This window comes from Ictidomys tridecemlineatus, chromosome 6 (assembly GCF_052094955.1).
Source record: "Ictidomys tridecemlineatus isolate mIctTri1 chromosome 6, mIctTri1.hap1, whole genome shotgun sequence".
Lineage (NCBI taxonomy): Eukaryota > Metazoa > Chordata > Mammalia > Rodentia > Sciuridae > Ictidomys > Ictidomys tridecemlineatus.
Window position 1 is genome coordinate 64,614,732 of NC_135482.1, and position 10,249 is coordinate 64,624,980.

Sequence of the window (10,249 nt, forward strand, 5' to 3'; positions counted from 1 at the left end):
GTTTATATGACAGCAGAATGCATTTTGATTCATCTTATACAATTGCAGCACAACTTTACATTTCTATGGTTGTACCTGATGTAGCATCATACCCTATGTGAAGTCATACGTGTATCTAGGGTAATGATGTCCATCTCATTCCACCATCTTTCCTGCCCCCATGCTTCCTTTGGATCTTTTTTTTTTTTTTTTTGTGGCATTAGAGACACTTGCTGCACACTCTTTCTCTCTATTCTCTTTTTTTGGTTACTGCACTTAATCAAAGAATAACACTGGAAGGGGTTTTACATGATTTTGTGTACTCTTTTACCTGCTATTGTTTAGGAAACAAAGATTCAGAAAAGTAATTTGAAAGCTGTGTATGGTGGCACATACTTGTAAGGAAGTTTAATAAAGAGCCATGCTGGGTGTGGTGTGCATGCCTATAATCCCAGTGGCTTAGTAGGCTGAGGAAGGAACATCACAAGTTCAAGACCATCCTCAGCAACTTAGTGAGGTCCTAAGCAACATAACAAGATCCCTTCTCAAAAAAAGAGTCGGGGGAGCATGGAGGGGCTAGGAATGTGGCTCAGTAGTTAAGCACACCTGGGTTTAATCCCTGTGGTTAGCCCCCCCCCAAAAAAAAAAAAAAAAGATTCACAAGTTCAAAGTTGACCTCAGAAACTTAGCAAGACCCTGTCTCGACAAAATTTTTTAAAGGGATAAGGATATATTCATTGTAAAGCACTTCTGGGTTCAGGATGGGGTTAGGGAACACTGTTTCAAATTTAGATGAAGACTCTGTGCTCCTCTCACAGATACAGTGGCATTAATGGTATAATGATTAATGGTATTAATGATGTTCTAGTTCTTGAGCTGAGAATGGGTTCACAAGTATAGTCTGTTTTGTTTTAAAACATGTATTTTGGGCTGAGGCTGTAGCTCAGTGGCAGAGCACTTGCCTAGCATGTGTGAGGCACTGGGTTTAATCCTTAGCATCACATAAAAATAAACAAATAGAATAAAGGCATTCTATCCATCTATAACTATCAAAACAATTTTTTTAAACCTGTATGTATTTCAGGTTTTTTTTTTTTTTTTGGTATTGGGGATTGAACTCAGGGATACCCAACCACTGAGCCACATCCCCCACCCTATTTTGTATTTTATTTAGAGACAGGATCTCACTGAGCTGCTTAGCACCTCAATTTTGCTAAGTCTGGCTTTGAACTTGAAATCCTGCTGTTCAACCTCCCAAGCGGCTGGGATTACAAGCATGTGCCACTGTGCCCAGCTTCACATTGTTTATGTGTCATATATTAAAATAAAATTTTAGTAAGTGGACCTAAGAAAATGAAAGGCATTGGAATTGAGTATCAAGTTTCTATCTATTTATGGGAATGGATTGAAACTAACCTGGATTGTTAATGTTATCTTAATACAGAAACTTGAAATAAAAGTCTATCTGTTATCTATATGGTACCAGAGATTGAACCCATGGGTTGCTTTATCACCGAGCCACATCCCCAGCCTTTCTTATTTTTCATTTTGAGACAGGGTCTTGCTAAGTTGCTTAGATCCTTACTAAGTTGCTGAGGCTAGCCTTGAACTTGTGATCCTCCTGCCTCAGCCTCCCAAGCCACTGGGATTATAGGCATGTGTAATCATACCCAGCAAAATACATGTTTTAAAATAAAATAAATTATACTTGTGAACACATTACTCGGCTGGAGAACTAGCACATCATTCTTTGTAGAGAACACATAATCTTCATCCTTCTTGTTTCTCTGACCCAAATTCACCTGCCTTCTTCCACCCACTCCCCCACCCCCACACTGGGCTAAGAAGTGTTTGTTAGATATGTCTGATAACTTAAGTATTTAAAGATTTCTCAGCCAAGTGTGGTGGCACACGCCTATAATCACAGCAACTTGGGAGGCTGAGGCAAGAAGATCACAAGTTCAAAGCCAGCCTCAGCAAAAGTGAGGAACTAAGCAGCTCAGTAAGACCCTGTCTCTAAATAAAATACAAAATAGGGCTGGGGATGTGGCTCAGTAGTCGAGTGCCCCTGAGTCCAGTTCCTGGTCCCCACCCCACCCCCCATAAAAAAGATTTCTCCAGGTATAACCCTGATGTTTGAATCCAAGAGGAAATTAAAGCCTTAAATCTGAAAGCAGGAAATACTTGTAGTAAAATGGCTTGTTCAGTAATAAGTATTTCTCTGAAACTTTTTGGAAATGTTTAGCTTTGCCTCTCCACAGATCTCTCCTTTCTGAAGTCCCTTTGTTTGAAATGTCTTTCATTATAGCAGAAAAATTTTAGGAATATCTAAGGCTTTGTATGTCCCACTGCCTCTGGGAAATTACTCGTAAGTGTCATCACCCATGCTTTTTTCTGTGCTTCAAGCAATATTAATGTAGACTGATCAGTCACTGATATAGGGAATATTGATATAAAATGTTAGGCAACTCCCTAAGGTAAAGTCTATCCAGAATGGACCATTTAAGCAGTGAGCTAAGATCCTCAGAGAATAATGCAAGGCATAGAGTTGATAGTATTTCTACAGCCTTGCCTTTACCTGCATCTTCTATTTCCATTCCTTGCTAGGACTTCCTGATCATGTTTGTACATCACTTGGCCACCATCGGGCTTATCACCTTCTCTTATATCAACAATATGGTTCGGGTAGGAACTCTGGTCCTGTGTCTACATGATGCCTCAGACTTCTTGCTGGAAGTAAGAATTCAACCCCTCTTTCTTCATCTTTTTTTCTCTGTCTTTCCTTCTGTTTTTATGTGAGAACTGACTTTCTCCCCAACTCAATTATTATCTTCCTTTATCCAGGCTGCCAAGCTGGCCAATTATGCCAAGTATCAGCGACTCTGTGACACTCTTTTTGTGATCTTCAGTGCTGTTTTTATGGTAACTCGTCTAGGAATCTATCCATTTTGGTAAGTACAATGAAGTGTGGTAGGTATGTAGCTAATGATATCTTTTTACTAATTCAGTTTTTATATTCTATTCTTATCAGTAGAACATTATGAACCATATCACCCTGCCTTTTCCTTGACCTCTAAGCTTATAATCATTTATGGACTCTCATAGAACCTCAGCTGCCTTACACAATATTTCTTGTGAGGTTATCTAGACTCAAAGTATACCAGGTCATTTGACTTTGGCTTTCTTTACTTATTTCCATGTAATAATGTTCATCTTTTGCTTAAGTAATCCTTTTGCCTTCTTTTGCACTTATTACTGGAATTTCAGGCTCTTCTTGTTTATGTTCTCTATACTCTTTTTCCACATCCTAACCAACATGTGCACATGTGCACAGATGCACCCATTTCACTTCTTTATTTTTGGGATAGGGGATATACTGAGGATTGAACCCAAGGGTCCTTAACTACTGAGCCAATCCTTTTTTGTTTCTTTTTATTTTGAGATAAGTTCTTGTTAAGTTGGTAAGTCTGACTTTGAACTCCTGCCTTAGTCTTCTGAGTTGCTAGGATTACAGGCATGCACCACCACACCCAGCCCCATTTCACTTCTATACTCACAACCCTATGGTGCATAGTGATTGAGTTTGAAGAGTTTGCTTGGTCTGTCCTCTTTGTACCTGAGGATCTAAATGATTCCTAAGATTATAGTCTGACTGCTGTCTCAATTTTGTGACACTATGCATATTTAAAATAATTAAGAGTAATTTATTTCACTGGTTCCTGAGATTTATGTCTCATGGCCCCTGTTTCTTTATTCTTTTCTTACAATAGATGAGTATCTTTGGAATTTCAGCTCACACAAAGCCTGAGAAAGAACAGATGGGGCTCTACATCCCAGGGAACTCAGCTTCATCCTTGTCTGCCTGGCTTTGACTCTAGAATCTAACCATTGGACTCCCTTTTCTAGGATTCTGAACACAACCCTCTTTGAGAGTTGGGAAATGATTGGGCCTTATCCTTCCTGGTGGCTCTTCAATGGCCTTCTCCTGATCCTACAGGTTTTGCATGTCATCTGGTCCTACCTTATTGCACGAATTGCCTTCAAAGCCTTGATCAGGGGAAAGGTAAGGAAGGATGACCTCTTTCTTTGGGTAGATGGGTATTACTCAATAGATCTTCTTTTTCCATTATGAGCCCCCATTTACAAACTAGGCTAAGCAAAAAACTTAGGTTTCCAAAGTTTTTGCCTTGACTATGAGTGTCTTTAGCCTTTTAAGATGTGACTTAGATGCAGGAGGATCTAGTATCTTCTTCCTGTCCCTTAAGAATGGCTGTTAAATGACAAATAGGGTTAAGTGTTTTGAGGCAGCCTCAACCATTCCCTATCCCTCACCTACCTATTGACTTCCTATTTTGAGTTTTATTATGGGAGCCTTTTTTTTTTTTTTTTAAGGAAATCATATGCAGCACCACAAGTAAAAACAGATTTTTGGGCTACGTAGGTATGGTGTGGGAGTTCAAAAGCATCCCTAAATGACAATGCTGTGATGATACTCAAGATGTGATTTATATGAAGAATTAAGTTTCACCTCATCATTCTATGGGGCAAGGGTCTTAAATGAATAGGTGTTTAGTGTTTCTAATACCCATCTATCTTATGCCAAGTACCAGAAAGGTTTTGTTTTATTTAGTTTGGTTGGTTGGTTTGGTTTTGGTGCTGTGGATCAAACACAGGGCCTTGTACATACTAGGTAAACACTCTACCACTAAGTTACAAGCTATACCCCTAGTCCTGAAAGGTACCATTTAATGATAAAACTCACAATTGAATTTCAGTAAGTTCTAAAGCAGTCAGACTGTGAAGAGCCTTCAGTAATATAATAGAATTCAGGTGGGAAGGGCTCTGCTAGAGGAGGTGTTGATTCTGGGACAGACAAATAGAATATAACCTAGGTATTTATGCTCTTGGGTCTTTGTGCTTTAAGGCTGTGATTAGTTTTAGATCTAGCTCAGTGTACCTATGCATCTTGCTATAGCTAGCAAGACATCTCTTTTTTCCCCTGCTTTTCTTTCCTGACCAGGTGACCTGCCAAGTAAGGATTAGACCCAGACTCTGTACTCTTCACTCTTTTCTCACCTCCTTCTTTTTTTCTATGCCTGGTGGGAATTGGACAGTTTCATCTCTTGCATGTAAGTGTACCTGTGCTTTTAGTATTCAGGGAAGCATGTCTGTCTCAGTTTCTTTTTCTTCTTGCTGTCCTTTCTGTTCTCCTGTGCTTGTCTTAGAGCGTATTCTCTCTCCTGATGAAGAGCTGAAGTTACCAAATTATTTTCCTAAATTGAGACAAGAGTTGAGTCTACTCAAAAAGAGCAGAGTTTTTTTGTTGTTCTTTTGTTTTGTTTTTTTTTTTAATTTTGACTTTTGAGCCTCCCTTTATCTCAAATCTAGAGACAGTCTGCCTCCTGGTGGAAATTTTCTGAATATCGGGTAATCAATTAGTCATCTGGGTTCTAATCTCTGCCCTAGTTCTCGAGATTGAACCCAGATATTCTACCACTGAGATATTTTAGTCTTGCTAAATTGCCAAAGCTGGCCTTGGACTTAGGATCCTTTTGCCTCAGCTTCCTGAATAGCTGGATTACTGGTGTGTGTCACCACACCCAGCCTCCTTTGTTCTTGAAGAGGAATAAGTGACTAGAGTTTCCCTCAAGCTTAAACCAGGACTCAGTGGATGGTGTCAGTTCTTTTAAACCAGTCTTAAAGCATATACCTTTCTACCAAAAAACTTCTATTCTGTAAAGAACACAATCAGAGATAACAAGAGAAGATCAGAAAGCAGGCAAAGTATATTCATAATAGTAACCAGGGTGCAGATAATACTTTGAGTCAGATGTCACTAGAAAGTAGATAAGATTGGGAATAGTGTGCCAAAATGGGCTCTGAGTTTATTCTTATGATTCTTTCAAGAAATATTCTGGCCTCACTTTCCTGACTTTGGTCCCATTCCACCAGGTTTCCAAAGATGATCGAAGTGATGTGGAAAGTAGCTCAGAGGAGGAAGATGAGACCACCTGCAAAAAAACCCTCTCTGGCAGCAGCTCCAGCAATGGTGCCAACTGGGTGAATGGTCACATGGGAAGAAGTTACTGGGCTGGAGAATAAGATGGTTGGCATGGGAACTTCAGTACACATGGACTTATAGGACCACTGGCAATCTACTCCTCTTGGGCCTCCCTACATCTACACTCCTATGACTAAAGAGACTGTCAGCCATTGAGGAGAATCAAAGAAACGAATATTCACTTAAAAAAAAAACTCTTCCATTTTGTATTTAATAGCCTTCAAGTCCTTTCTAGTAATGTTATTATTTGCTGTTTGTGTTTGTGTGTTTGTGCATGTGCATTTTGCATATGCGTGAGTTTTCTTTCCTGGGGCACAATCCTGCCTGGACTGGGTCCCCTTAGCCTTGCCTGGTCCCTTTTGAACTCACCTCAATCCCAGATTTGGCTGCATCTTGAATTATGTTATCTCTGGACTGTCTCCTCCATTTTGGATCATGGTTTTTGAGATTCCAAATTCCTGGACCATCTGAACCAGGTTCAGCTCCAGGTTTCTGCACTGTTCCTCTTTTGGAGCAGAAATATTTCATATGATGAAGTTGTATAGAAACAGAAAACATTGGATGGATGCCAAGATTGCTCTGGCCCCTAGCTAGATCCCCTTTCTACCACCTGATGACAGGAACAAACAACTGCTGAATCCCTACTCTTTACTCAATGGTACACAGGGAGGTGGGTGGGAGAGGGTGAGCTGAGGGGCTGGAGGAGGACAACAGCCACTGGGTGTGCTGTTAACGGTTTTATACTATTGTTTACTTGTCTGTGATTAAAGTGCTTCAAGTCTCCTCCTACTGTCTCAACCTTTTTAGTAACTCCTGTCACTAATTTCAAATTATAAGCTAATTAAGAATATCTTTAGGTCTGATTCAAGAGAAGCTGAAACCAAAATTTTCCTTTCTGTTCATGCTGGGGAAAGTCAAATGTACCCACATTTTAGGGCTTTATGTTTTTTTAAAAAAGTAAACATATTTGATGGGTCACAAGAACAATGCTGTGAAGATAAAAGCACATACACACTAGCTGGGCACATGCCTGTGAGGCAGGAGGATTGAACTTTAAGGCTAGATTTATCTCAAAATAAATAAAACGGAATGGGGATGTAGCTCAGTGGTAAAGCGCCCCCGAATTCAATTTCCAATACTGAAGGGGGAGCATGTATAGTGAAACCAAAGCCTTTGGTTGAGAGCTGTCAGCCCACCTACCCCTTCCTGTGTTTGTTTTTCAGTGCTGAATATTAAACTCTGGTCCTAGCACATGGTGGGAAAGTTCTTTGAACCATATCTTCAGCCCAAAAGCTAAGACACCTTTAGTTAGATATTTGTGTTTCTCATTTTATTAACCACAGAAACTTCAAGTTACATTTTAAGATTGAGTAGATGTTAAGAATGGGATACAGGGCTGGGGTTATGGTAGAGCGCATGACTCGCACATTTGAGATCCTGGGTTCGATCCTCAGCATCACATAAAAATAAATAAGTGAAATAAAGTTATTGAATCCAACTACAACTAAAAAAATATTTTTTAAAAAAAGGAATGAGATAGATACCCAACTTAATGTTCATAAAAATTATTAAGGCTATTGACACTACTAACCTTACTGAGCAACTGGATTTTAAAGACTTAATATGCATCATTAAGGGGAACTTGAAGTTCTAATCATTTGGTTACAGCTAATTGGAAAAACTAAATGACATGTCTTATGTTTAGCTCCTCAACTTGCCATATTGTTGAATAGATTAGTGTGAAATATAAATGAAAATGCTTTAAAAAGTCAGATATATATTTTGTCTTTCTGGAATATGAACAATTGCTTTGTTAATATAGTCTGAATTGGTTGGCCCAGTTTATCTGACAAAAGGTGCAACCAAGTGACCAAATTTTTTAAAAGCAGAAGCCAACACAACTCTTATATGCCAGGCACTATTATTAAATACATGTAACAAGGATGAGGCAAAAAGAGGTTAACCTACTGGAGGTCAAATAACTAGTAAGGAGTCCAACCTATTGTCTTTCTTTTTTCTCTTTTTTGTGGTACTGGGGATTGAACCCTGCCCTGAGCTACATCTCCAACCTTTTTTTGGTACCAGGAATTAAACCCCCAGGGGTGCTTAACCACTGAGCTACATCCCCAGCCCTTTTCATTTTTTATTTTGAGGCAGGGTCAGTCTTCAAGTTGCCCGGGATGCCCTAGAATTTGTGATCCTCCTTCCTCAGCTGGCATATTATCTGTTTTTTAAAATATTTTTTTAGTTATAGGTACACACAATATCTTTATTTTTATGTGGTGCTGAGGATCGAACCCAGTGCCTCACGTATCGTAGGTGATTGCTCTGAGTCACAACCCCAGCCTTATTATCTGTATTTTTAACCACTGTAATATCTATTATGCTCTGTATTAATCGCTATACTACCGAAGACTTCATAATGAGAAATAGGAGATAGTGAAAAAATGTTTAGCCCAAAGGCATAGACTATAGTTTGCCTTAGATGATAATGAATTGAGAATCAATCACAGGAATTAGGATCTTGTTTTGAGATGGAATTATGTTCATACTATTGGATTAGGATTGAAATCTAGAATGCTACAAGTTTGAATAGAGAGCAAGAATAACATTGGTACAAGACTATCATAAAGTCAGGTGTGGTGGCACACACATATAACCACAATGACTCAGGGAGGGCTGAGACAGGAGGATCTCAAGTTCAAGGCCAACCTCAACAATTTAGCAAGGCCTTAAACAAATTCATGAGACCCGGCTGCTAAATAAAAAAATATAAAGGGCTGGGGATGTGGCTCAGTGGTTAAGCACCCCTGGGTTCAATCCCTGGTATAAAAAAAAAAAAAGAAAAAAAGCTGGGTGTGGTGGTGAGTGCTTGTAATCCCAGTGACTCAGGAGGCTGAGGCAGAATCTTGAGTTAAAAGCCAGCCTTAGCAAAAGTAAGATGCTAACCAACTAAGTAAAACCCTGTCTCTAAATAAAATACAAAATAGAGCAGGGGATATGGCTCAATGGCTGAGTTCAATCCCCAGTACCCCCCACCAAAAAAAAAAAAAAAGGGCTCATTTTAGGGCTAGGGATGTAGTACAGTGATAGATCGCTTGCCTAGCACATGCAAGGCCCTGGTTCAATCCTCAGTACAATTTTAAAAGGACTAATTTTTCTACTTGGATAAGGAAATCCTAGTCACTACTTCAAAGTGGCACTGGGGAACTGGGAGAATGGTGATCCTACTTAACATACAGCAAATGAGAAAACAGGAGGCAGCAGAGTCCCCAGTTAACATACCAAAGAAGAGAGTAAAGTAGCTAAGGATATAGAAGGCTTTGGAGTAGGGGTGGAGGTTTATTGTGCTGGGATTGAACTCAGGGCCACACATACTGGGTAAGTGCTCTACCACTGAGCTACATCCTTAGCCACCAAAGCTGTTTTTTTGTTTTAGTCAAGAAGGAGGTTTATAGCTGGGCATGGTGGCACACACCATGGTAATCCCAGGGACTTGGGAGACTGAAGTCAGAAGATTACAAATTAGAGGTCAGTTTCAGCAACTTGGTGAGAAGCTATTTCAAAATAAAAAATAAAATTCTAAATGGAATAATGGCAAGAATCTCTCTCTTCATAGTGAGGTTTTACTTAAATGCAGTACATTTTCTTTCAAATCTTTACATTTCTGGAAGACTTAGAAGTTGATTCCCTGTGCAGTAGCATAGTTCAAAACTTCTACTAATTCTGCACCCGATGGGATATTTACTATATATGCTTCCTGAAAGCCTTTTATTTTGGGAACTATCCTTCTTTCACTTCATACAGTTTTATTGGGACTGTCAAACAAGGGACTCTGTCTTCCTAACAAAGAGGTAGGTACAAGTATACTCATGCTGACCACAGTATCCCATTCCCTAGACAGTTATTGGTCCACGAATAGTCACAGTCCAAAGAGCTTAGTTTTTTTTTCAGGGGATTTATATAAATTCTGGGACAGGGGCTGAAGGCATACCTCAGTGGTAGAGTGCAAACTTAGCATGCACAAGGCCTGGATTCAATCTTAAGCACCAAAAATAAATAAATAAAAACTATAAACAAATACTGGGACAGTCTTAGATTTCTGAGATCATGAGGGTTAATGCTACTGTTGCTAAAAACTCTCTCTCATTATTCATGAAATGAATATTGAGCTCTCTAGTCTATGAAAACCAGTAGTCAACACTCTAC

General features: G+C 39.4%; 1 protein-coding gene across 5 annotated transcripts in view; it reads left to right on the top strand.

The window, feature by feature from the left end:
* The window catches only part of Cers5 (ceramide synthase 5), a 29,028-nt gene extending 22,205 nt beyond the window's left edge, over window positions 1-6,823 (top strand). For 4 of the 5 annotated variants that reach the window (XM_021726150.3, XM_005324939.5, XM_040280658.2 and 1 more), the window contains 4 exons: window positions 2,587-2,715; window positions 2,824-2,930; window positions 3,886-4,042; window positions 5,932-6,823. In XM_021726150.3, the coding sequence (XP_021581825.1) occupies window positions 2,587-2,715; window positions 2,824-2,930; window positions 3,886-4,042; window positions 5,932-6,081 (543 nt within the window). In that variant the 3' untranslated portion in view covers window positions 6,082-6,823. Of the gene's footprint in view, window positions 1-2,586; window positions 2,716-2,823; window positions 2,931-3,885; window positions 4,043-4,999; window positions 5,109-5,931 lie in introns of all 5 variants that reach the window. The other variant, XM_013358526.4, reaches the window with a different exon arrangement.
* The last annotated feature ends 3,426 nt before the right edge of the window (window positions 6,824-10,249 follow it).